The sequence below is a fragment of the Lupinus angustifolius genome, unplaced genomic scaffold (genome assembly GCF_001865875.1).
Source record: "Lupinus angustifolius cultivar Tanjil unplaced genomic scaffold, LupAngTanjil_v1.0 Scaffold_181_7, whole genome shotgun sequence".
Taxonomy (NCBI): Eukaryota; Viridiplantae; Streptophyta; class Magnoliopsida; order Fabales; family Fabaceae; genus Lupinus; species Lupinus angustifolius.
In genome coordinates this window covers 19,218-44,356 of record NW_017726583.1, presented here as the reverse complement: position 1 = coordinate 44,356, position 25,139 = coordinate 19,218, and the positions used below count along the sequence as shown (strand labels likewise).

The 25,139-nt window shown below is 32.4% G+C and overlaps 2 protein-coding genes across 3 annotated transcripts; one reads left to right on the top strand and one right to left on the bottom strand.

Moving 5' to 3' along the window:
• The first annotated feature begins 12,109 nt into the window (after nt 1-12,109).
• On the top strand, nt 12,110-15,487 carry LOC109340473 (40S ribosomal protein S3-3-like). Its single transcript, XM_019578182.1, has 6 exons — nt 12,110-12,243; nt 12,326-12,473; nt 12,943-13,114; nt 14,494-14,548; nt 14,633-14,764; nt 15,138-15,487. Exons 1-6 carry the CDS (start codon nt 12,211-12,213, stop codon nt 15,309-15,311), a joined length of 714 nt encoding a protein of 237 aa, XP_019433727.1. The 5' UTR covers nt 12,110-12,210; the 3' UTR covers nt 15,312-15,487.
• A 1,917-nt stretch (nt 15,488-17,404) lies between these two features.
• Nucleotides 17,405-21,319, bottom strand: LOC109340472 (mechanosensitive ion channel protein 10-like). Of its 2 annotated transcripts, XM_019578181.1 has the most exons (7): nt 21,108-21,319; nt 21,020-21,044; nt 19,725-20,986; nt 19,515-19,638; nt 18,715-19,008; nt 18,315-18,517; nt 17,405-17,723 (listed from the first exon to the last, which is right to left on the bottom strand). In XM_019578181.1, the coding sequence occupies exons 1-7, from the start codon at nt 21,167-21,169 to the stop codon at nt 17,468-17,470; spliced, it is 2,226 nt and encodes a 741-aa protein (XP_019433726.1). In that variant the 5' UTR covers nt 21,170-21,319; the 3' UTR covers nt 17,405-17,467. The 2 variants fall into 2 exon arrangements, with proteins under 2 accessions (XP_019433726.1, XP_019433725.1); XM_019578180.1 differs by lacking the exon at nt 21,020-21,044 and having other exon boundaries at nt 19,725-21,008; nt 21,063-21,319.
• Nucleotides 21,320-25,139: the final 3,820 nt, after the last annotated feature.

Below are 25,139 nucleotides of genomic sequence, written 5' to 3'. Positions count from 1 at the left end.
TGTAAGTACTAGATCCCATATGAGTAGCTATTGGCTTGCAGTCATTCATATCAAATCTTTTCAACAAATCTCTGCAATACTTGGATTGACTTACAAAAATGTCATTGTCAAGTTGTTTGATTTGTAATCCAAGGAAGTAATTCAACTTCCCCATCATGGACATTTCAAACTCTTCTTGCCTCATTTTTCCAAAATCACTACATAAAACTTCATTAGTAGAACCAAAAATAATATCATCTACATAAATTTGAACAAGAAGAGTATGTTGATTTATTTTATTTATAAGGAGTGTAGTGTCGACCTTCACTTTTATGAATCTTTTTTCAAGTAAGAAATTGGTTAGATAATCATACCATGCGCATGGAGCTTGCTTGAAGCCATAAATAGCTTTCTTTAATTTGTAAACATGAGAATGATGTTTGTAATCTTCAAAACCATGAGGTTGTTCTACAAACACTTCTTCTTGAATATATCCATTTAGAAAAAGACTCTTTGCGTCCATTTGATATAGCTGAAAATTTAAAGAACAAACATATGCAAGCAATAGCCTAATATCTTCTAGTCTAGCAACCAGAGCAAATATTTCATCAAAGTCTATACTTTCTTCCTGATTGTATCCTTGGGCTACTAGTCTAACTTTATTTCTAACAATAATTCCATTTTCATAAGATTTATTTCGAAATACCCAACGAGTTCCTATGATATGCCTATTTTTAGGTCTAGGAACAAGTTCCCAAACTTCATTTCTCTCAAATTGGTCTAACTCTTTTGGCATTGCAAGAATCCAGTGTTCATCTTCGATTGCGTCATCAATCTTGAAGGGTTCTATTTGAGAGACGAAGGCCATGTTTAGACAAGCATTTTCTAGCATTAAACGAGTAGTGATATCCTTACTTATATCACTAATAATGTTGTCAATATGATGATCTTGATGAGTTCTCCATTCTTTTGGTAAATCAGAATGAATATGCTCTTCTTGATGAGATAGATCATCATCTATTTTCAAATGAATCAGCCCAGAAATATTTTGGGAGGTTAGTTTCATTCAACATTGCACGAGCCAGTTTTTCTAAACACCAATTATTTCTCTCTACAACACCATTTTGCTGTGGTGTTCTAGGAGCATAAAAATTATGATTGATACCATGTTCATCACATAATTCTTCAAATGAAGAGTTTTGAAATTCTCCCCCATGATCACTTCTTATAGCAACAATTTTTAGTGATTTTTCATTCTGAACTCTTTTAGCATAAATGCTAAAGGCTTTTACTGCCTCATTCTTATGAACTAAAAATAGAGTCCAAGTGTATCTCGAAAAATCATCTGCTAACAAGAGCATAGTAGTTATCGCCATAACTTTTTGTCCTTGAGGGGCTAAATAAGTCCATGTGTAGTAACTACAATGGTTTATCGGAAGAAACCATATGCTTAGGTTTAAAAGAAATTTTTGTTTGTTTACATATTTGACAAACACTATATAGTTTGTCTTTAACAAACTTCATTTTAGGTAATCCAACAAGTAAATCTTTTTTAATGAGTTTATTCAAATGGTCCATATGTATATGAGCATATCTCCTATGCCAAAAGCCATGCATCATGATTATCATTTACAAATAAACATGTTATTGGTAAAGAAGAGTTTATGTCAATCATATATATTATTTATCCTCTTACCAATGAGTTTAGAGTTTTGAGAATTGAGTTCTTACTTTCAATGATGCACTTATCTGGGTAGAATGCCACATGGAAGCCTTTGTCGCATAATTGACTTATGCTTAGAAGATTGTGCTTGAGTTCTTCAACATATAATACACCTTCTATGGTTGTTGAGGGTGGCTTGCCAATTCTACCAACTCCAAATAATTTTCTCTTGTTGGTATCACCATATGTAACATAGCCTTTGTCCCTTGGAGTGAGGACAAAGAACTTGTTTCTATCGTCTGTCATGTGTTTTGAGCAGCCACTATCCAAGTACCATAAGTTGCAGACGACTCTCAAATTTTCGTACAAAACAGTTTAAGTTTTATTAGGTACCTAATATTCTTTGGGTCCTACATAGTTAGTACATTTCTCAACCCATCTAAAATGACCTAGAGGTACACCATATCTTCTAATTTTACAAGTATTCGGTGCATGTCCTTGGTTTTTGCAGTATGTACATGTGAGTTGATGTTCATGTATCCTAGATTTATTTTTACTATTTTTAAATGCATGGATACCTTGTTTTTCAAAGTTTATCTTAGTTGAGACACTTTGTTTCTTAGAAACATGGCTTTTTGAATAGCCGAGACCTCTTCGGTCTGTTGAGTGTCTTTGATCATTAATGGTCTTTTCTAAACTTTTACCACTCTTGTTTATCTTATTAAGTTAAAGACTTAAGGTTGACACTTTATTTTAAAGAATAGTGCAGTTTTGACATGAAGATGACGAGAGTTTGTTTCTAAATGCGTCTAACTCAATTTTTTGTTTTAGAAACATTTTTGTGAGTTTAACATATTCATCATGCAAGTCATTAAATGCAATTTGTAATTCAGAAGAATATAATTGAGTTTTATTTACACTTCATCATCAAAATGATGAGATGCCATCAATGAAAGATGTGAGTGTTCTTCATTTTCTTGTTTAGAAGTGGAACTGGTATCATTATCTTCCCAAGCAATGTAGGCTATCCGTCTAGTCCTCATTTCGTTTTTCCCTTTGAAGGAGTTCTTTTTCAAGTTTGGACAATTCATATTCATATGGCCAAGTTTGTCGCATTCGAAGCATGTGAAATTTTGGTTTGAAGTGGATGCGTCATTGTTTTTGGTGAATTTCCTTATTTGTCCAGTTTACCACTTATGTTCCTTTTAAGGAACTTGCTGAATTTCTTTACAAGAAGACTCATGTCTTCCATTTCCTTATTCTTAGATTCATCTTCTGATGACTCATATTTGTCTACTTTCGCCTTGAGAGAAATATTCTTCTTTTTCTTTTCTCGCTCTTCATGTTGGTCAAGTTGGCTGAGTTCTAATTCATGTTCCTGCAATTTACCAAACAAAGCAGCCAAAGACATTTTCGATAAACTTTTCTTTTCAGAAATGGTCATTACCTTGGGTTGCCATGTTCTGGTGATTGATCTTTAAACCTTCAAGTTCAAGTCACTTTTTGATAGTACTTTACCAAGAGTAATAATGTGATTTGTAAGATGAGTAAACCTCTTTTGAAGATCCAGAGTTTTCTCTCCAGGTTTCATACAAAACATTTCATATTCCTAGGAAAGAGTATTGAGTCTTGATTTTTTTACCTCCTTTGTTCCTTCATGTGTTGTCTCTAGAGTATCCCACATTTATTTGCTAGATTTGCAGTTTGATACTCTAAAGAATTCCTCTATGCCAAGTGCTGAAGTGAGGATGTTCTTTGCTTTGAGATCATACTACACCTTCTTTTTATCTTCATCATTCCATGAAGATTTGGGTTTTACTTCTCTTATGATATTGATTACAGTGAAGGGTTCATATGGTCCTTCTTCAATTGCATTTCATATGTCCAAGTCTTGAGATTCTATGAAGATCCTCATTCTGATTTTCCAAAAGTCATAACACTCTCCAACAAAACTTGGAGGGCGGTTGATGTTGGAACCTTCTCCTAGGAATGAACTTGAGGTGATTTCAACTAAAGGGGGGGAGTGAATTAATTGACTTAAAATTACGACTATTTTTTCTGCAAAATCAAGAGTTAAAGTGCAGCGAAAAATATATGCAGAAATTAATCAAATAAATAATCAAAGAGATAAGGGAGAAGAGATAACACGAGAATTTTTATACTGGTTCACCTTCTTGTCCACCGAAGGCTACGTCCAGTACTCTTGCAGCATAATAGATTTTTCCACTAAAGATTATGAGTTGCAATTACAATATCTTACCCTGAGATCTCTATGTACCTTACGCACTTCCTAATCCTTGTTTACTCTTGGAAAAACACATTTCCAAGTGATTCTAATCCCCTTTCTTATCACACCCTTGTGAAAGAAAGTATTCTGCAATAATAATGAAGAATGTACAACAATGACAGAATTGCATTTACAAGTTTGAAAGTAATGGAACTTGTAATCAATCAACTCTTTTATACACTTAGTAATAATTCTCTTTATAAGTTGGTAAACTTGAAACACTTTACTTTTAAGCAACTTCAGAAAGATGAACTTTGAAAGTTTAAGAACTAGTTGCCAAAAGTGCAGAAAATAATTTCAGAATGTGTGTAAGAGCTTTTAAAATTTGTATGAGAGTTGTGTGTTTGTGTTGTGAGATTCAATGCCTTTAAATAGACTTTTCAATCATCCATTGTGCCTCTACGAAAAGGTAGGAATAGATTGGAGTGAAGACATTTCGTTCGGAATGAAAACCTTTCATTTTGAAATCTGAAATCTAATAAAACAACACTCAATAATTGATTACAATCAGTGGGTAATCGATTACCCAAACTTTCTGTCCACTGAGCATTTAAATTCGATTTAGAGTAATCGATTACAACAAATGGGTAATCTGTTACTCAACTTTATTAAAACAGATAATATTTTACTCAAAGTTGGGTGATTGAGGATTTGTGGTAGTAAGTCTTGACATTGTGGGTGTTCATTTAATTTTCCCTAATTTTTTGCCAGAATATCTTATGCAGCTATCTGTCGAGAATTCTCTCATTTTATTATAGTATCAAGTCGCCTTTGTAGGTTTTCGACTTAGGACTACTCACCTTTTTCTATGTTTCCCATGTGAGTTTTCAACCTAGCACTTTTTTATTTATTTATTTATTTGTTTTTTTTTTTTTGCACTTTTTTGATCACTTGTAATGTGACGACTTGAATTGATAGGAAGTAGAAGATATGTATGAGTCTTTGTTGAGTGTGTCTTTGAAGATGATAACTTAAGTTCTTTTTCCTTATTTGAGACATTTTGGCTTATTGTAGTCAACTCAATTTGGAGTCATGAAAAGTCACTTCACCATTGTCACAGATTTGGACTTTTTATAAACTTTCACAGGAAAATGAGATCAACCCTAAAATTTGCCCAAATTTGGGCTTCTTGTGACTTTCCACTGCCTAGCGTGGGATAATCTGAGTCATTTTTCTATTCAAACTCAGGCTGTAAGGCTTTAGACCATGAATCATCTTATAATTTGCCCCAGATTGAGAGCCTTCCAATTTTTCTTTGCTTTTAGTGATCTTTATTTCATGCATAACTCTTTAAAAAGAAATACTAAAGCAATGATCAATGCAAACTTGGGAAACGTTGAAGTTATGGGTGGTAATTTGGTAGTGATAGTTTTTTTTTGGGTTTTGGCTTGTGTAGATATGATGGTGGTGGTGATGATAGAATTCAATTTGGGTTTGGCTAATAGTAGATATATTGGTGGCTATGATAGAATTTAGTTTGTGTTTGGCTTCTATGAGTGATGATGAAGTTATTATAATAGTGAGAAAATAAATTTTAACTTATGCATTAAAGATGAGATATTTTTATCAAAATTTATGAGATTAGTGGAGTCAGCTATTTTCTATCATGATGCACATCTTAGGCAAATAAGTCATCGACAAGGTCTTTTTAAGCTTGTATCGTGGCTAGGCTAAGGGTTTTCAATAAAAGGATATAAGGCTCAAAACTTGTGTTTCCTATACCCACCTTTCACCTTTCTTCTTTATCTTATTTTCAACATTTTTCAAACATGACATTAGGGGTGTAAAAACTTGGTTCAGTTTTTTGTGCATTTTAGTGACCGAACCGATCAAAAACATATGGTTCGGTTCTGCTCAATTAACCTCAAATTTAACTATAAGAACCGAATCGAACCGCTCTTGAATGGTTCGGTTCCACGGTTTTTCCATTTACTTTTTTTATAAAATATCTTGCATCAATTGAAAATTCAAAATGTATTCCAAGAGATATTGTTTATCCATAAAAGGATAAGCATTACTACTATTATTATAAAAAATTATAAATCATATATAACAATAGAATTCATGATTAGTAACATATATATACATTTATAACTTTACATTTCATAATTAGTAACACATGTAACAATACATGTATAACAATATATGATATATGTTAGTTTCAAACTCAATATCACATAAGTTGGAAAATATGTTCCAAATCATAAGACACTAGGAAACAATTTAGTAATTAATAACATATATAATATTATCTTAATAACAATTTAGTAATATATATAACACCACAATTCATACAAAAATCGACAGTTTAAGCTAGAAAATTGGTTGAAGAATTTAAACAATAATAAAACATTATTCCCTAATCCCTATTATATATTTCTTTAATACGTGGTTCGGTTCGGTTCCAACGGTTCCTAAATTTCTAAAACCATAAACCGAACCGAATATAAACTGTTCCTTAAAAAAATAACCGAACCGAACCGCGAAACCGAACTGAACCACATTTTGCGGTTTGGTTCTATCAATATCGCGGTTTAAACCGGAACCACTTACACCCCTACATGACATTCAACTATTAAGAGAATTTTTCAGGTTTTGATAAGGATGACCTATGATTAAGGCGATAATAAATGTTTCTTTCGTGGTTATTCATATTGTACTTTAGTTTGCCCTAACTTTTGCCTGATATATTAATTGAGGATTCTTAATGGGCTTTTGTTTTTTCATTTGTTGCTTTTGTTTTTTTTTTCCTTTAAGAAAATGAACGTTCTTTGTATCCTTTTATCCTTCGGTCACATGTATTATGAAAAACGCATTTTTTCTTTAATAGTTGAATATCAAGGAAAACAATTGAAAAGTTATTTTCCCTAGGTTATTGACACATTGAGGGTTATTTAAAAATTATTTCCTTCCATGATGTATGGGCTCAACTAGGTTGACTAGAGATATCTCCTCAACGTTTAGGGATTACAAAAATACCTTGAGTCATTGGAAAAATATGCCTGAAGATATACATCATTTTTGTCTTATATTTGCATCATTCTCCATTTTATATTTGAATCAAATATCTTATAGTAACGCATAGATTAATTTTATTTGGGCTTATTTGGTTATGTGTTCTTTGAGTAAATATAGTGAGTGGAGTTAGTATGGTGAAATATGAGATGATGAATTTTGCATGATCAATGCACTAGTATATGATTGTTAAACAAATGCGCATGAGAAAATAAATCTTTATTCATGATACCTAAGTCAATGTATGAGTGGTTTAGCCTTGACTGAGGTCCTCAAGTAAGGAGAGTTTTTCAAATTGGTCTCCAATTTAGCTGAGGTTGAAAACAATGCACTATCGAGTATGATCTCAATCATAAACTGGGAGTTCTCTATCTTCTTGAATGTCTTCAGTTTCATTATTGATTGCTTTCTGTCGAGTCTAACAATATTGTTCTTAAAACCAATCTTCAATTGATGAGTACCCTTAGCAATGGGATCATGAAATACATGCATAAAAATGGCTTCTTATTGATATATGATGTGCATGAAGTGAACATTTTTTTAATCTATGTTTCATGTATTAAAATGTAACCTTAACTTGAAATGATGAATGGAATGCAAGGAATGTGTATGATTATGCATATGTTGGGATGCATGAATGATGTGAGAATGCAAATCGTCTTTATGATGCATGAGATGTAGCAATGCATGTAACTTTATTTTTTTAGTGCATGAGACTCTTAGAAAATACAATTTATGATGTATATGATTTTGAATGCATAATTGCTATGAGAGGATGTATGATACATTTTTTCATTTTTATGATGAGATGAGAAAGTTTGCGACAGTGAATGCGATATGGTGAAATATAAAATTAAAACGTATGATACAGTAATGCATGAATTGAATATTTTGAATGACTTTTTTTATTTTTATGAATAAGTGAGTGTATGCATGAATGATGCGTTTATTTTTTAAAGTGCATGTATATATGCATAATAACTTTTTAATGCACGAATGAATGTATAAGTCAATAAATATTTATTTTGATTTTTTTATGCATGAATGAATGATAATTGAATGAATGAATGATTTTTTTCTAGAATGATTGAGTGAATGGATAAAATGTAGATGAATGTATGATTACTGTATTTTCTTTTTAGATGAATGTAGATATGAATGAATAATTTATTTTTCTCTTTTTTAAATGCATGAATTAATAGATAAGTAAGTAGAAGAATGTATGAATAATATATGCATATATGTAAGATGAATAAGTTGATGTATGTACGAATGATGTGTGTTATATGAGTGAATGGATGCGTAATAATTTCTTAATGCATGAATGAATGTATAAGTTAATGATTATTTTTGTAATGTGTGAAAGAAGAGATAACTAAATGCATGAGTAATTTTTCGATTTGAATGCATGAATGAATGAACGAATTGTAATTTTTTTTTTATGAATTGTATGAAGGTATGTATCAATAAATATGTGTATGTTTGATGCATTTTTCATGAATGAATAACGAAGAATTTTATTTTTGTATATAATGAATGAATGCTTGAATATGTATTTTTTTGTTTTGAGTTAATGTATACATAAATGTAACGCGTAATAATGCAAAATGCAAGTCTCTTAGAATAATGGATCATATCATGAGGGTGGTTTAACCATCATCACCATAAATGAAGTGTCATAATGAGTTGTCATATAGTTCAGGCTAACCTGATGTAAATGTGAGTTACCCAGGTTTTTTTTTTAAAAAATGTTTTTTTATTTTTGCGGACAAGAGTCCCAAATGATGTGATATAATAAAACATACTACATTTCCCAAGTTTTACAATAGGTATACCTATAAAGATTTTTTTATTATCTAAGGAACAACATCCTAGGGTAGAGTTCTAAGGTACACTGGATGCCTTAGCAAGCTCTAGACTCCGTATAAGGTGCTCATATTGCTTCTCCCTCAAAAGAGAAAACTCAATATTATGGGGTTAGAAACAAGAGTCCAACTTGAGCGACTAACTCATAAGATTTGGTAATAATATGAATGATCCACATCACCAACACTTAGAAACGGCAAAGACCATGACCAGTGATGCTAGTGTCCCTACTATTAAAAAATGTATCACTAATACCCGAGTGTAGGGCATATGTGTGTGCCAAAATTTACGCACAAGAAATATATCACAATCACAAAATATCATGCATTATATACAACATACAATAATAGCAATAAATAACTACAACTTGTTTTATTGTTAGAAAATTAAATTAAATAACCAGATAAAAATAAAATAAAATAATTAGACATATATTTTATTATGAGTCAGACTCTTTAAAAAAAGTGTCCAAAGTTGTCACGCCTCGATTTTGACCGCACGACTTTGTTAGAGTCGCCACTACATTTTATAATAAAAAGGTAGAAAAATATTTTAAACCCATTACACCGGTTTGATAGGTGTGGGAGTCGGTTACATGGTATGAAATGTATTAGCACCCTTACCTGTCCACCTTAGGCGGCACCCTTCATTAAACTATATGACTCTTAATATATTTTAAATTTATTTGGTTATTTAATTAATTATTTGAAAAGAAAATTTTATTTATTTTTTATTGTACTTGACAAGATGAACATTGGTCATACGTATTCCTATTTTAGATAGGGAATCAATGCTAAGTAGTTCTTTGGTAGAAAAAGGTTGTTGGCTGAGTGTTTTAATTAAGAAAATAAGTGGCGTAGCGTGACCTTTCCGAAGGATAAGTTGAGGGAAGAAGCCCCTAGAACGACCGTCCATTTATCCTTATTTAATACTCAATCTCAATATTATTTTTCTCATACAATTGTGATCCTTACTTTACTTATATTGTGATACAATCAATTTGATATGATTTGTGTTTTTTCATAACACAATCTCTGATTTGATTTTTGAATCCTTAAAGATTTATTTATTATTAAGGTGATTCATGCAACTTAATCAAATTGATATAATTACATGTTTTTAAATCTTTAATTCATTATTTTTTTATTTAAAAGAGTTTTGAGCTTTTTACGGGCCAGACAAAAAATGAGTATTCACAATATGAAAATTTGATCTAAGAGTTTTAAATACTAGCTTCTCAATATGATTCTTATGATTGAAAGAGTCATGTCTAATCTTCTTAAATATATACATTTGGATTTAGACTCTTGATGGAAGTTTTTTTTACATACATGAATTTTTGGGATAAGGAGAGAGAACATTTCCCTATATCTTAACTTTAGCTCATATTTTATATCCACAACTTTAAGAATTCTTGGTTTTATTTTCTCTTGCATCTTCTCAACAAACTTCCTATAATACATAAGTTTATTATGAGAAACTGCCTCATATAAGTACATATGATTTTTCTAATCTTAAGACTATAGTAGGACTATAACATGTTATTTACTGAATTAATTTGAGATTAACAATGTTTTTATCAAAGGAGGGTAGGTATGAAAATTATTTTCCTTTATTTGGTTTGATAGAGGTTAAGAGGATATATAATTTTTATTTTTTTTAATTTCCATTCTTCTTTGCTGGAAGAGGGAAGATGTAAGAAAATCTAAAAATGCTTCAATAATTTTTCGTCCAAAAATGAGATATGAAATTTTTTAACCTCATTATTTTATCCCTAAATTTTTAGATCAGACGAGGTTTTTAACCTAAATCCCTCTAATTTCCTCATGTCCCCTAAAATTTATGGATATAAGCGCTTTGATATTAATAAAACCGAATTGACCCAAATTAAAAAATGTTTGTTTTTATAAGTATATCATAGTTATTTGATACATGATAGTCGATATAAAATAGATATAGTTACTGGTACGTGGTAGTTGATACAAGTACGAGTTTTAGATCGAAAAACACATACTCATCATTATTTACTTTTGCTCCATACCTAATGCTCTCATTTCTTCTTCGGATTAATATTACCAATGGTTTCAGTGGCTATGAATACGAAAGAGGGCGTGAGTTAGTGATAATTTGCGGTGATGGCACGAGATTCATGTCGGTGGCAATTTCAAAGGTGAAAAAGAGGAAAATGATATAGTAAGATGACAATTACTTTGAGCGATTGTAACTTTTGGTTGGAGAGGGGAACCATAAAACAAAGGGAGAAGGAAAAGAGAGAGAGAGGATGAACATAACTTTGTTTTTTCACATAAAAGTTATAGTTGTTTTACTTGTATGACTAATAATGAGTGCATGTAAATGTCCCATATACATTTAGCTATTGAGTGATGAATATCTTTATAATATCAAAAAAATATAATAAAATACATTCCAGATAAAAAAGTAACGAGTTGATATTTTAGTTTTTTTTGTAACAAATAGGTTGGCAAACACATAAATCTTGAGAGGCATAAATGGGTGTTCTAATCATCATAGAATAGTACTCAATAATTGTTAGGATTGTAAAATGAATAGTAAATTACACTCACACCCCGTGAGTTTTAGTGAAATTACACAAACCATCCCTCACTTTTCTACACCTACACAAACTTCCCCTAGTTTTATACTTTCATTACACTGACCACCCTTGTATAAGAAATAAGTGTAATCTTTTAAACAAAAAATGTGATAAATGCAATTAAGTTAAATAAAACATGATACATTGTGTAGACAAGTCTAAATAATATACAAATCAATGTATCTTTATTTTTTTTTGTTTGTTACAAAATGCATCAACAATTGTAAAGAAATATATGCATCAACAATTGTAAAGAAATATTTCTTTACAATTGTTGATGCATTTTGTAACAAAAAAAAAAAAAATAAAGATACATTGATTTGTATATTATTTAGACTTGTCTACACAATGTATCATGTTTTATTTAACTTAATTGCATTTATCACATTTTTTGTTTAAAAGATTACACTTATTTCTTATACAGAAGTGGTCAATGTAATGAAAGTACAAAACTAGGGGATGTTTGTGTAAGTTTAAAAAAGTGAGGGGTGGTTTGTGTTATTTCACTAAAACTCAGGGAGTGTCAGTGTAATTTACTCTAAAATGAAATAAGAGATAATACTTTTACTTATTTACAAAAAAATATACTTCCTAAATAAAATTCATCTTTTATTATCACTACATCTAATCTGATCCGTTAAACGCAACCCTCAAATCACAAGCACCGTTGGATAGAAAACCACCTTCACATATAAACCCCTATTCTGAAATTAGGGTTTACACTCACAGCCACAGAAAGTGTTTAGATCTTCATCTCTCTGTCTCTGTCTTCAAATTCGTGACAAAATGGCAACAACCCAAATGAGCAAGAAGAGAAAGGTCACAACTTTATTCTCAATTACTACATACCCATCATTTTTTGTTCCTTAATTTTGAGGATAGAAGTTTTTATTCTTTGCAGTTCGTAGCTGATGGAGTTTTCTTCGCTGAATTGAATGAGGTTCTTACTAGAGAACTTGCTGAAGATGGATACTCTGGTGTTGAGGTTAGGGTTACACCTATGCGCACTGAGATTATTATCAGAGCCACTCGTACCCAAGCTGTTCTTGGTGATTATTTCTTTTCATTTTTTATTTTGATTTATTTTTTATTTAAATGGGTTGTGTAAAGACATGATTTTTTTTATTTATAGTAGTATATTATAGTGTTTGATGCATGTAGTTTATCCAACATAGTATAGGAATGCTGGGTTTTTGTTATTTTTAATGTTGAATGATTGTTAGTTAATTAGTCAATGTCTATGAACATGATTTAAGAGTGTGAGATTCGATGCTACACTAAGATTGCATCGGTTACATGTTCAAATTTTGGAAACAGTTTCTCTGCTTGTTGGGTAGGGCTGTGATTCTGCTAAGTGAGCCTTGCGCATTCGGACACCCTTTTCTATAGACATGATTTGTGTAGCTGGATCGTATTCAGTGAGAAAAGGGCTTATTGTTTTGTGGTGCTATGGTTTCGGATATCGAATGTTGATTATTATTTTTGAAGTGAATAATTAATTTGGTTTGAGAAATATAGGTGAGAAAGGAAGGAGAATTCGGGAGCTCACCTCAGTGGTGCAGAAGAGGTTCAAGTTCCAAGAAAACACCGTGGAGCTTTATGCTGAGAAGGTGAACAACAGGGGTCTGTGTGCTATTGCTCAGGCTGAGTCTCTTCGCTACAAGCTCCTTGGAGGTCTTGCTGTCAGGAGGTATATATGTTACATGCTTTAAATTAGTCATTTTGATGTAGGAAATGCATCTTATTGCAACTATTTAGTAGAGTACTTTTTTGTTCTTTCATATTTTGATTGGATGTTTTACTAATTAAATGCCTGATTTGAGGGATGATTATGAAAGTGTAAGACATCATTATCCAATCTGTGATGTCTCTTGGACTTTTCGTCAAAGCTGAGGTTTCAATTATTTGTTTACTTACTGTTTCGGAGGTTTCAATCATTTTTGTCGATGTACGCTGAGGTTACAGCTGTGTGAATTTGTTGATAATTGGTCATCTACAAAGCAGATTGGTGCTTCTGTACCAAGTCTGTGTCGGAAGATGACTAAATCATTTATGTCCTCTAATTCTATTGAAACTCGTGAAATTCTTTTTTATTCATGCAGTAACATTTTGAGGAATACATTTTGTACTCATATGTCATTTCATCCAGTTTAATTTGTTTCAATGTCAATGTTTTTGCTCCGATGTGGTTTGGGAAAGTTGTTTTCTGCCGATGTACACTGAGGTTTTACAGCTGTGTGAATTTGCTGATAATTGGTCATCTACAAAGCAGATTGGTGCTTCTGTACCAAGTTTGTGTCGGAAGATGACTAAATCATTTATGTCCTCTATTTCTATCAGAACTCGTGAAATTCTTTCTTATTCATGCAGTAACATTGTGGGCAATACATTTTGCACTTAATATGTCATTTCATTCTGTTTAATGTTTCAATATCAATGTTTTTGCTTTGATGTGTTTTGAGAAGGTCATTTCTTGTTGATGTACGCCGAGGTTTTGCAGCTGTATGTTTTTGCTGATAATTGTTCATCTACAAAGCAGATTGGTTCTTCTGTACCAAATCTGTGTCGGAAGATGACTAAATCATCTATGTCCTCTACTCTATCAGAACTCATGAAATTCTTTTTTATCCATGCAGTAACATTGTGGGGAATACATTTTGTACTTAATATGTAATTGCATTCTGTTTAGTTTTGTTTCGATATCAATGTTTTTGCTTTGAATTGGTTTGATAAAGTCATTCATCTGTTTCTATTTTCTATCGTCTTCGAGAATTGCAATCAAGTACACATCTCATGCTAGTCACAATTATAACATCTTGGCCTTCCATTTCACCTCTTTCTATCCCAGACTTGTTCTATAATGAACGTTACAATTTCATAATTTCTTGTTTTGCTATGGTAGTTTAATTTGGGAGCTGGATTTATGGTTTGACAAGTATTTGACAGATGAAATAACCACCATGTTTTAAGCATAAGATCTTTTAAAAGTTTCTGTTGTCTTATTCATCGTATGAATACAATTCTTAATGTGTTTTTATTAACATTCTTAAATCTAACAATTTGTTTCAGGGCCTGCTATGGTGTTTTGAGATTTGTCATGGAAAGTGGTGCTAAGGGATGCGAGGTTTGTTCTACTTGGCACCTGTGAAGTCCTGTTTTCATATTGCTTTGTCAAACGATTTTGATTGTAATTGTTTAAGTTGAGCAGGTCATTGTTAGTGGAAAATTGAGAGCCCAGAGAGCCAAATCCATGAAATTCAAGGATGGGTACATGATTTCTTCCGGACAACCTGTCAAGGATTACATCGATTCTGCAGTGAGACATGTGCTCCTAAGACAGGTTTTTGCTTCTATTCTTCATATATATATTTCTGAGTAAATACTCATTTCAGTCCCTTATGTTTTTCGACTTTACCCGTTTGGTCCCTCAAAAATTGAAAAACCCAAAACAGTCCCAAAAATTTCAAATGGGGGACAAAGTCTTTTTAGGGTCAAATTAGTCCTGGTCACATTTTGTAAAACAGTCTAAAAAAGACTAATTCGACCCACTTTGAAATTTTTTAAGACCATTTCGAGTTTTTTCATTTTTTGAAGAACCAAACTTGTAAGGCCGATTTACTCTTTATTTTTTATTTGTCCCTTTTTCATTGGTAACGAGTTAGTTTGCTTTATTTCCAAGTGGTACACTGATCGATTTTATTTCTATCTTTTAGGGCGTTCTCGGTATCAAGGTTAAGATCATGCTTGACTGGGATCCTAAAGGAAAGCAGGGACCCAAAACTCCCCTACCTGATATTGTCACAATCCACACCCCAAAGGAAGAGGAAGAGTACATTCAGCCTCCACCTGCTGTTATTGCAAATGAAATTGAAGTTCCTCTTGCTTGATGAAATGTTTTGATCCTTGAAGTAGTGGGTCTTAGAAACTGAGTGCTAGTGTTTTTTTGTATGCTTTATTTTATTGAAGTTAAAAAGACATGCATTTAAAGTTTTCTAATTTAATATCTGTTTTATGATAGTTATACCTGAGTTAACTTTTGAAGTATAATCTGTTTCTATTGTGATTTCTTATTTGTAGCTACTATTATTGTGATTTGTTCCCTTTTGTTCATTACTAGGTTTTGTTAAAACAATGTATGTGATGATAAAAATAGAGGACCTTACCTTAGGATGGTAATCTGGTGCCTTGTGACGGCCCAAAAGTTAAGACACAAGGCCCAAAAGTTAAGAGTTCGAGTATTGGAAGTGGGTAGTCGTTAGTCAAACATACCCTCCAATTACAACCTGTAGTCACTCACTACTTTTTGTTAGTATGTTATTTTCTTCGTTATGAATGAGAGTCGAATTCGTAATATATTTTATTTCATTTTTTAAACTTTTTATCATACTTATCAGATTACTTTATGACTCTCGAGTCTCATCTGACCTTCTCCTAATAACCCACATACCTTTCATTTGGTACATCCTATCTGTCTCCACTCTTCCCATTTACCAACTTTGCCATCTCCTAAACTATCTTTCACTTCACTATTTCAACTTTCTGACATTCCTGGCATCTTAAAATGCAACCAAAAAATTCTCACAATTAATCGCTGCATCAAAAAAATACTTTACCCACTCACTGCATAGAATAATAAAAATTAAACTTATTACAAATATGTGACTTCCCCACATGTACATATCCATGAGTTCTTATATGTTTCTTCTAATCATTGATACAAAAATAAAGGATAACATTGCAATCTTGTTAATTATATATATTTATTGGAGAACATTGTATAACATAAAGCATATTAAAATAAATTTCATTTTGTACTGTCTTATACGCGCATATCAAATAATATACAACAACAATCAAACCTTAATCTCATTAAGTTGGGTTAACTATATAAATCAAACCATGATACAGTCTTCTATCCTATGATTTTCTTTCACAACTTTGTAAATCATTTCTAATGGGTTTGCCTATAATTGTTTGGTCTCTATTTTTCTTTTGAAATTAGATTGATGCATGTTTTTCTATAACACAAATATTTGTTATGTGTTCTTGACTTGTTGTATTTGTTTTCTCCAATTTCAGTGCCATCCTTTGGATTGGACTTGCAATAATTTTGCGAATTGAATATAGCTAATTTATATGCAACTGTATCAAATTTGTCTCATTAATTTCCATCTGGTTTGGATAAGATATTATTGTTAACTCTATAATCGTACTTATATTTAACATTACATTTTATTTTAACCAACAACACAAATTCCACCCAAATGGCTAGGATATATTTCTCCCTAGCAAACTATTTGGGCTAAATTGGATCACAAGTATATAAGTTAATTTGTTTATTTTTAGAGTAAAAAATATATACATCATCCACCATTTATATTTATTTATTATTGACTCTTAAATAAAAGAAATACGAATTAATGATGGATGATACACTGAATGTGTATAAATCTATAAACTGATAGTGCATAAATATTATACTCTTATTTTTTATCAGAATATGCATATTATGTTTACATTGTCACTATATCATCTACTATTCATTTTCAATCAACATTAACTATAAGATAAAAGTAATACAAAAGAATGATAAATGATACACTGACTATGTATAAATCTTTATGTGAGTATTTGCCTTTACCAAAAAAGTGAAAGGTGCATGCTTAGTACTAATTAATCTACAGTGAGGAATAAAGATCATTTCCAAAGTGATGTTGGATTCAAGCCTCTATCAGAAGTGAGTTGCATTGTTTTCAGGTTATATAGCAAGAGTAAAACCACCTATAAGTTAGACACGTTTTGAACAAAACCTTAACGTAATGGTTTATTTTTGACTTATAAACTCATACGTTCATTTCTTGATATCCAATACGAGACTGTCTCCATCGGGTTATAGCAAGAGTAAAACCACCTATAAGTTAGACACGTTTTAAACAAAACCTTAACGTATTAGTTTATTTTCGACTTATAAACTCTTACATTCATTTCCTTTCCTGATATCCAACACGAGACTTCACACTTGAATATATCTAACAACTAATATCTATGAAGGTCCTCCTCCTGCTATGTGACTGAGATGAACTTGTTGTGGCAGCAAATGATATTTAATCTTAAGATCTTCAAAGATTTTCTTCAACTCAAGAACTAATTCAGATCTTCTGCTATTTTTCTCACCATAATTCTGAAAATTTATGGTGTGATTAACATATAGACCCATTTTCATCTTGTCTATATTCTCAATATCCTTCACTATCACATTGTGTCCTGGACGCCAATGTTGTGGCTTGCTCTCCAAGTAACTGAAATTAATAATTTCAACAATTATTTTAACTTCATTAAATGATAATTCACATGAAAATAATTCATTCTCCATAGTTAAGTAATGAAGTATATATATGGAAAGTAGAAAATTTATTCACTCTTTAGATTTTCTTAATGGTGGATGTTGTAGTGTATAATTTTTTTTAAGTGGATAGATATTACACTTTTCTTTATGAGACAAAATGTATACATTGACTATGTATGATTGCATCATTCACTATTCATGTTTAATTATTATTGATTCTTCTAAGAAAGTAACGTAAATGAATCATAGATGATGTACTCACGGTATATAAATCTTTACACTGACAATGCATATATATTACACTATTTCTCTATATATAGAATGATAGTTCAAACAGAACAAACAAAATACGTGCTTACTAACAAGATGTTGGTCTAGCAGGGTAGGACCCTATTGGATCCCTTGGTATCATATTCGGCCAAATGTTAAATGTTTGAAGCGGAAATTTTTGGGAAAGGCACTCAAACACCCCGAAAGGGATAAGTTAAATCAAATCAAATGTAAAGTTAAATACTTGAAGGATTGAGAAAAGTGAAATACATACCCTTTTATTCTAGCTTTTAAGGCTGCAATAGTCTCAACTGTGGTAGAAAAATCAACTGCAAATTCAACTGAATCACTCATTTCTGGACTCCTGTAAAAGTTGCTGATTGGTTTGGTGGATAGAACTGAGTTTGGATAGAATATCTTTTCATTGTCAAATCTCAAGAAAACTGTTGTCAAAATATTCATCTCTTCAACAATCATCTGCAATTTATAAAAATGTCAATGATCACCAAAACTTCTTAGTTAATAGCATATGAAAGATCTCAATCACTGCTTTAAATTGCACTAAACAACCACAATTGCGGCCGTAATTGTCCATAATTGTGGTAAACACAACGCAAATGCAAGCATAGTTCAAAATACTGATGTCAACATGCTCCTAAAGAATTAGAAATTACCTGAACTCCATCAATGACGCAACGATCTCCAACATCGAATGGATGCATAACAAAGACGAATACGATGGCTTCAAACACGGTCTTAGCAGTGTTGCCAAACATAAACCCGGCCAGTAAAAGCTGAGATGAAATAAACACAAGCACTTGTGTTGTCAAGAAGCCCATCATAAGCAGCCACGCGATAAGAATTACAATCAGGACAACCACTGAAGCAATGTTGTTCAACTCATCAACTGCTGTTTTCGTATCATTTAAGGAATGCACCAATGATTTCCGTTCGAGATAGACCTTCACCTGAAAACAACAATGATATTGTCGAAGTCATGTTTAAATCCACAAAGTGAATTTAATGTTTATAGCATTGTGTATTTTATGTTTGAGAGTTGAAAATATTAGTATCAAAGTCCAAAACTATTTGCAGCCAAAAAGTGATTTTGAAACACCTAACATGACTAATTGGACTTGTATGAAGCTGTATTATGACACTAGAATAGTATAGAATGAAGGTTATGTAATTGTTCAATGTTGCATTGCATCATGAAATAAGAAAGGTAAACATGGTTTAGCATTTGATAACTACGATAGAGAATAGTGAATCTCGGCAGAACCATAGTATTGTTGCTTAGTAACCATAATATGGCAACAGGTTCAAAATCCTGGAAACAATTTTCAGGGCCGTGATTAGTGACCATAATAAGGCAACAGGTTCAAAATCCTGGAAACAACTTCTTCGCTTTCAGGGGTACGACCGAGTACCTTAGAGCCTATGGACTAGTAAATATAATTGAAAGACACATTACCAGCCAGTTCTTGAGAGATTTCCTTTTGATCTTTCCAGTTCCAGAAGCTCCTTCAAATAGAGGAAGCAAATTATCAACCTCTTCTCTATTCATAAAGCGCAAAAGATCCTCTTCTTCAATGTACCTAATCCATTTTGACAACTAACTAAGACACATAAAAATGCATAAAATGAAACCTACATGGAATTGGTGCAAGCAAGTTAAACTCACTGGTTTCCAGGTTTAGCTACATTCTTGAATATCCGATACGCGGCTGCTTTCGCTTCCCACTCACTAGTGATTTCTTTGTCCTCCTGCTCCTCATCATCAACACTATCTAGTGTATTGGATATAGTAGACAACCCTGAAGTCCTAATGACATTAATCAAACCTTTCATAGTCAAAGCCGAAACTTTCTCTTGTTTCATTTTCTTGAGTTTATCTACATCAATAACCTCTTCTTTCTTCCCTTCTTTCTTTCCATTCATAGTCCTAAAACTAAGTTGGCCAGTACTTGCAACTTTCCCTACCATTTCAGCCATCTCCATCAATGGCGGCCCCGAAAGCGTCCGAAGAATATATTGATGGAAGAATGATTCTTGAATCCTATCAAAGAATCTAGTGCATTGGAAAGATGAAGCTAACAACTTTATCAGCAAAGTTTTCACTAGCCATATTGCTGCACCAATGAGACAAGAAGCAAGGGCTCTAGTTATGTAATTGAGAATCTTATTAGTCTTTTTCGATCTCGTGACGCCGCGGTTGAACAAAAGACCCCAAGCTAGAAGAACCAAACTCAACCAAATGAACACTCTAACACTCTTCTTCACACCATAAATGAAATACAGAACCTTTTTCTTAAGCCAAAAGTTCATTTCAATCATGAAAACCAATGCATTCATGAACCAACCTGTAACCATTCTACCACAAACTATAACCATAACTAGCACACACCATTTCCACAGTTCCAAACTCCAAATCACAACATTTTTCAACTTATGCATAGTCAAACTCACAATCAAAAAACCCATTATGCAAACAAAAGCAAACCATTCAATCAAAACCATAACTTTCAACTTCTTACTTGTTCTCTTCCTCACTTCAATATCAGCAGTTTTATACACTTCCTCGTCTTCATCCTCGTCCTCATCTTCATCCTCATCCATTGCTCGAATCAATGGCGTTCGCGGCGTTACAGGAGCAGGACTATGATTACCCCTTGGAGTAGTAGCAGCTACAAATTTATTAGCTGGAGAAGATGCACTAGGAGAGTTCTTAGAACTTCTCAAATGGCTCTTTTCTTCAACAATTTTTACCTCATTTGGATAAGATTGTTCCACTAATCTTGACTTTGGTTTTGAAAACTCTGATCTCACCAATGATCTTCTTCTAGTTATGGATTCTGGTGGAACTTTTGGAGGCTTAGTTGGCTTTGGACTCAAGTATTTGGACTCTGGTGAAGGGGAACTTGTGAATGAAGAAACATGAACACTTGTTGCATGTGTAAAATCTTTGAGCTCAGTGATACTTGAATCTTTGTAGGACTTTGCAGAAGACCCTATATGAGTGTTTTGCTGCATGGAAATAGAAGTGCTTTCAGTTTCTCTTTGTGCATAAGAAGGTTCTTCTATTTCTGGAATTTGAAGAACAACTTGGTTCTTTGGTAACTTGTCCATAACAGCTTTTTTGGTCTAGAAACAAAAGAAGATTTTTTTCAGATTCATATCTAATCAGAAAATTTTCTATAAGCTATAGTTTCAACATGTAAGTGGTAGAATAAGAAGTTTTCAAGGAAAATATGAAGTATGTAAAGTGGTAGTGGTACAATATAGAGAAGGATCTACAATCCATAGAAAGATCTTCTGTTTCCAAAACATGTCCCAAACCAATCACAATATACTACATTAGTGATTTTGTCTATTTTTACTTCACTATGATTGATTTGGGACATGCTTGGGGACAGCTGGTCCACATCCCAATATCAAATTGTCTCTCAAACTATGTAACCGATGACATTGAAACAAAAATCAAAAAAATAATGAGCGTTTAACTTTTTTAATTGACATGACATGCCATATTTTCATTAATACAAAATATTGTTTGGTTTGAAATATAATTTAAGATAACAGATCTCATAAATACCAACATTAATGCTTTCTATGTAAATACAAACATTTACATACATATGTTCTGTACATAGCTATTTTAAATTTGGTTTTCTCTGCACAAATGGCTTTTGCTAAAGTTATTATTAAACTATTATTAACTTAGTTTTTTAGTCTCCCTTACTCTTTTCAGTAAAAGAGCATATCTCTAAATTCTATAAGCATTTATAAAGATATTTATATAGTTATTAGGTTTGATCCACAACTACTCACCAAGAATCTCTCTAATGATATCTCCATCATAATTATTATTACATTGAAAATATTTTCCACATAAATGCGGCTATTAAAAATAGTGATTTATACTCAATTATATAATTATCTAATTTAACTTTTTCGCTGCATTCTATATCACATATCGAGTTCGTAAAATTAATATAAAAAGTGTCATATAGATAAGTGAATGATATACTCATACCCATATCAGCTACGAATTAAATAAGATTTATATAATGGGCAAGAACAAAAATATTAAGTACCCAGCAACTTGGAATATTTAAAAGGAAAAAAAGTTGTTTTTTTCCAACTTAAAAGCTGTTATTTTTGGGTCATAATACTTAAAAAAACAAGTCACTAGAAGGAATGTGTCCCCAATGGCCCATTCTCACTCACCGCCTACCTAAAACCCCGTGTCATTCAAAGTCTCACCAAATATAATATCTTTCCATACTGAATTTTCTCACCGGAAAGTAAGGAATTAATTAATTTTAAAGTATCTGATTGCATCTTCTAATAAGTGCTGTCTCAAGAATTGAGACCTTAACATTTTGGTTATCTTATAACTTTAATAAAATCTTATACTACTAGATCAACTCTTTGTTGTTATTTTAAATATAATATGACACAAATACACAAACTCCAGTCAACAAAATACCACTGAAAAGTAAGATATTATATAGTATAGTTTTGAACCGATACTTATGTGTGATGCTATTTATCAGAAAAAGACTTGTTGAAATGCACACAAAGACAGAATCATGTTCATAGAAGTAAACAATGTTCCCAAGTTGTTGAAATAATTAAGCAGAGTCAGACTCAGCAGAACATAGACCATGTTTCAAGGTAGAGGCATCATTTCAAATTAGTGTAGCATATAATATATAATATATTGAGTTTAGCACATAAAACGAGATTACACATACCAGAACGAGTACTTGAAGAGAGAGGAACCCAAGAAATTCATGTTGGGGTTATGTGCCTCAATAAATCTCAATATATATCATGTTGTAATAAAAATATTGTAGCTATGGTTGACATACATGTAACACATTCACATACATGCATATGCAAAAACTAGTAATAGGAGGAACAAAATAAAAAACAATTTAACATGGTTTAGTCAAAAATTATTTTTTATAAGGCAAGATGTATTAGAAGATGAATGTAATATCTATGTATTAATAGTATAAACATTTATGCATTATTCACCTTTATTTAAATTACTTTTTTTGAGGAGACAATAATTATTGAAAATGAATGATGAAAATGCAGTAACAAAATAAAAAAACTCTTACAATGTACACATATTTTTTTGTTAGAAGATAGTACTAGGGGTACTCAACCCAATTATAAAAGAATCAATAAACACATAACACAAACAAATAAATTCACATACCATTCTAGAAAAGAAATATCAAATCCACTATACTATTGAACCAACGTCAAGCACAAAATTTAAGTAAATCCAACATATGCAGCACATCAAAGTTCTCATTCTTAAAAACAGAAGCATTCCAAGCCAACCATAATAACCATATTACTAAGAGTCAGATCATTATCCTAAACTTGCGTTGTTTTTTATTTTGAAAGAGACGCTTGAAATTTATGAAATTTTGAACAGGAGACATTATATTTATAAATTGGACATTCATCCAGATAGCCACTAAGTTCCCAAATGAACATTGACTGACTACCCAAAAAAAGACATGACTAATATTTTCAAGCACAAAGCCTATAACACTGTGTCTTTTTGAGTACGTTTAATTAAGTAATTAGTTGTTAATGAATTAATTATAGAAATTAATCAGTAATGTTTTAGGCTAAACCTCAGTTGAGTTTTAGTCTTGTATTATAATATTCTTGCTTGCCCTATGTTTCAAGAATTTCGGAGAATAAAAGTTTCCGAGATGATTTTGGGTCATTTTATTGAGTTTTCGCCCAGTTTTTGAGTTTTGTAACTTGGAATCGAATTCCGATTTCTCCGTTGGCTTTGAAATATTATTTCTAGTCAAAATAGACACCAAGTTTGTTCGTAACTCATCTCTAGGTATTTTTCACCTTGAAATTCAAGTTTCGACGTTTCGGGCAAAAAAACCTAAATCGGTAGATACCTAAATCGGTAGATCGTATATTTCCGGACGAAGTTACCCAGTAATACTCGGGCATGGCTTCAATTGTGAAATCACGCCGCATCAATCAAGTCGGAGTATTAATCACATCATGGGTCAATGACTTGTCAAACAAGCGAAGTCAAAGCTTCAATAATCCCCAAAAATCACTCACCAAATCTTCTCACTACACCATCATTAGACACATCACTTAAGCTAGCCTAAAGCTAGATTGCCTCTCATTAATTTTCAGATTTGAGAGAGGGTGAGGCTCTCCTATAAATACCTCACCCTATTATGTCTCCCATACCTCTGTTGGTGATGTCAGATCCATAACATGATACATCACCTCATCTGATAGACAGAGTCGTATGGTTCCCGCAGCCTTCTCCTTCAACTCTTCCCAATCCAGTTGATCCATACCCTCTGGTTTATTCTCATGCAGCGCCTTTGATAGACCTTGTTGAGCCAACACATCCTTAACCCTCCTTTGCCACAATCCGAAATTACCAGTTCCATCGAACTTCCCCACCTCGAATTTGGCACCTGGGTTAAGAGCCATCTGATACCAATTGTTGGGAACAAGCGAACAATCAAATAGTAAAGAGTATAGAGACAAGAGAATAACACAAGAGATTTGGTAACGAGGTTCGGCCAATTGTGCCTACGTCCCCGGGAGCGTTGAGCGGCTACCACTATATATTATTAGAGAATAAGGATTAGTGTTTTACTATTCTTCTCCTTGTTACATTAGGTTTACATAACATCAATATATATAGCCCTCTACCCCAACCCCTTTACATCAGCCCAAGCCCATAACTTGTATTGCTGTTATCTAGAGATATGAGTCATTGCACAACAATCTCCACCTTGGCGAATATCATCAATCTCCATCTTCCGCCATTGGGTTGGGGGCGCTCCATAGTCCATCATCAGTGAATGTTCAACAAGCTCAGGCAATGCCTGAACTTGTCCACAGTAACCGGTTTGGTTAACATATCAGCTGCATTTTCTGAAGTGTGAACCTTCTGCAATAGTATCTGCCCACAAGCTACCAACTCTCTGATCTTATGAAATCTCACATCAATATGTTTGGTTCTAGCATGATACACCTGATTCTTTGCTAAGAAGATAGCACTCTGACTGTCACAATG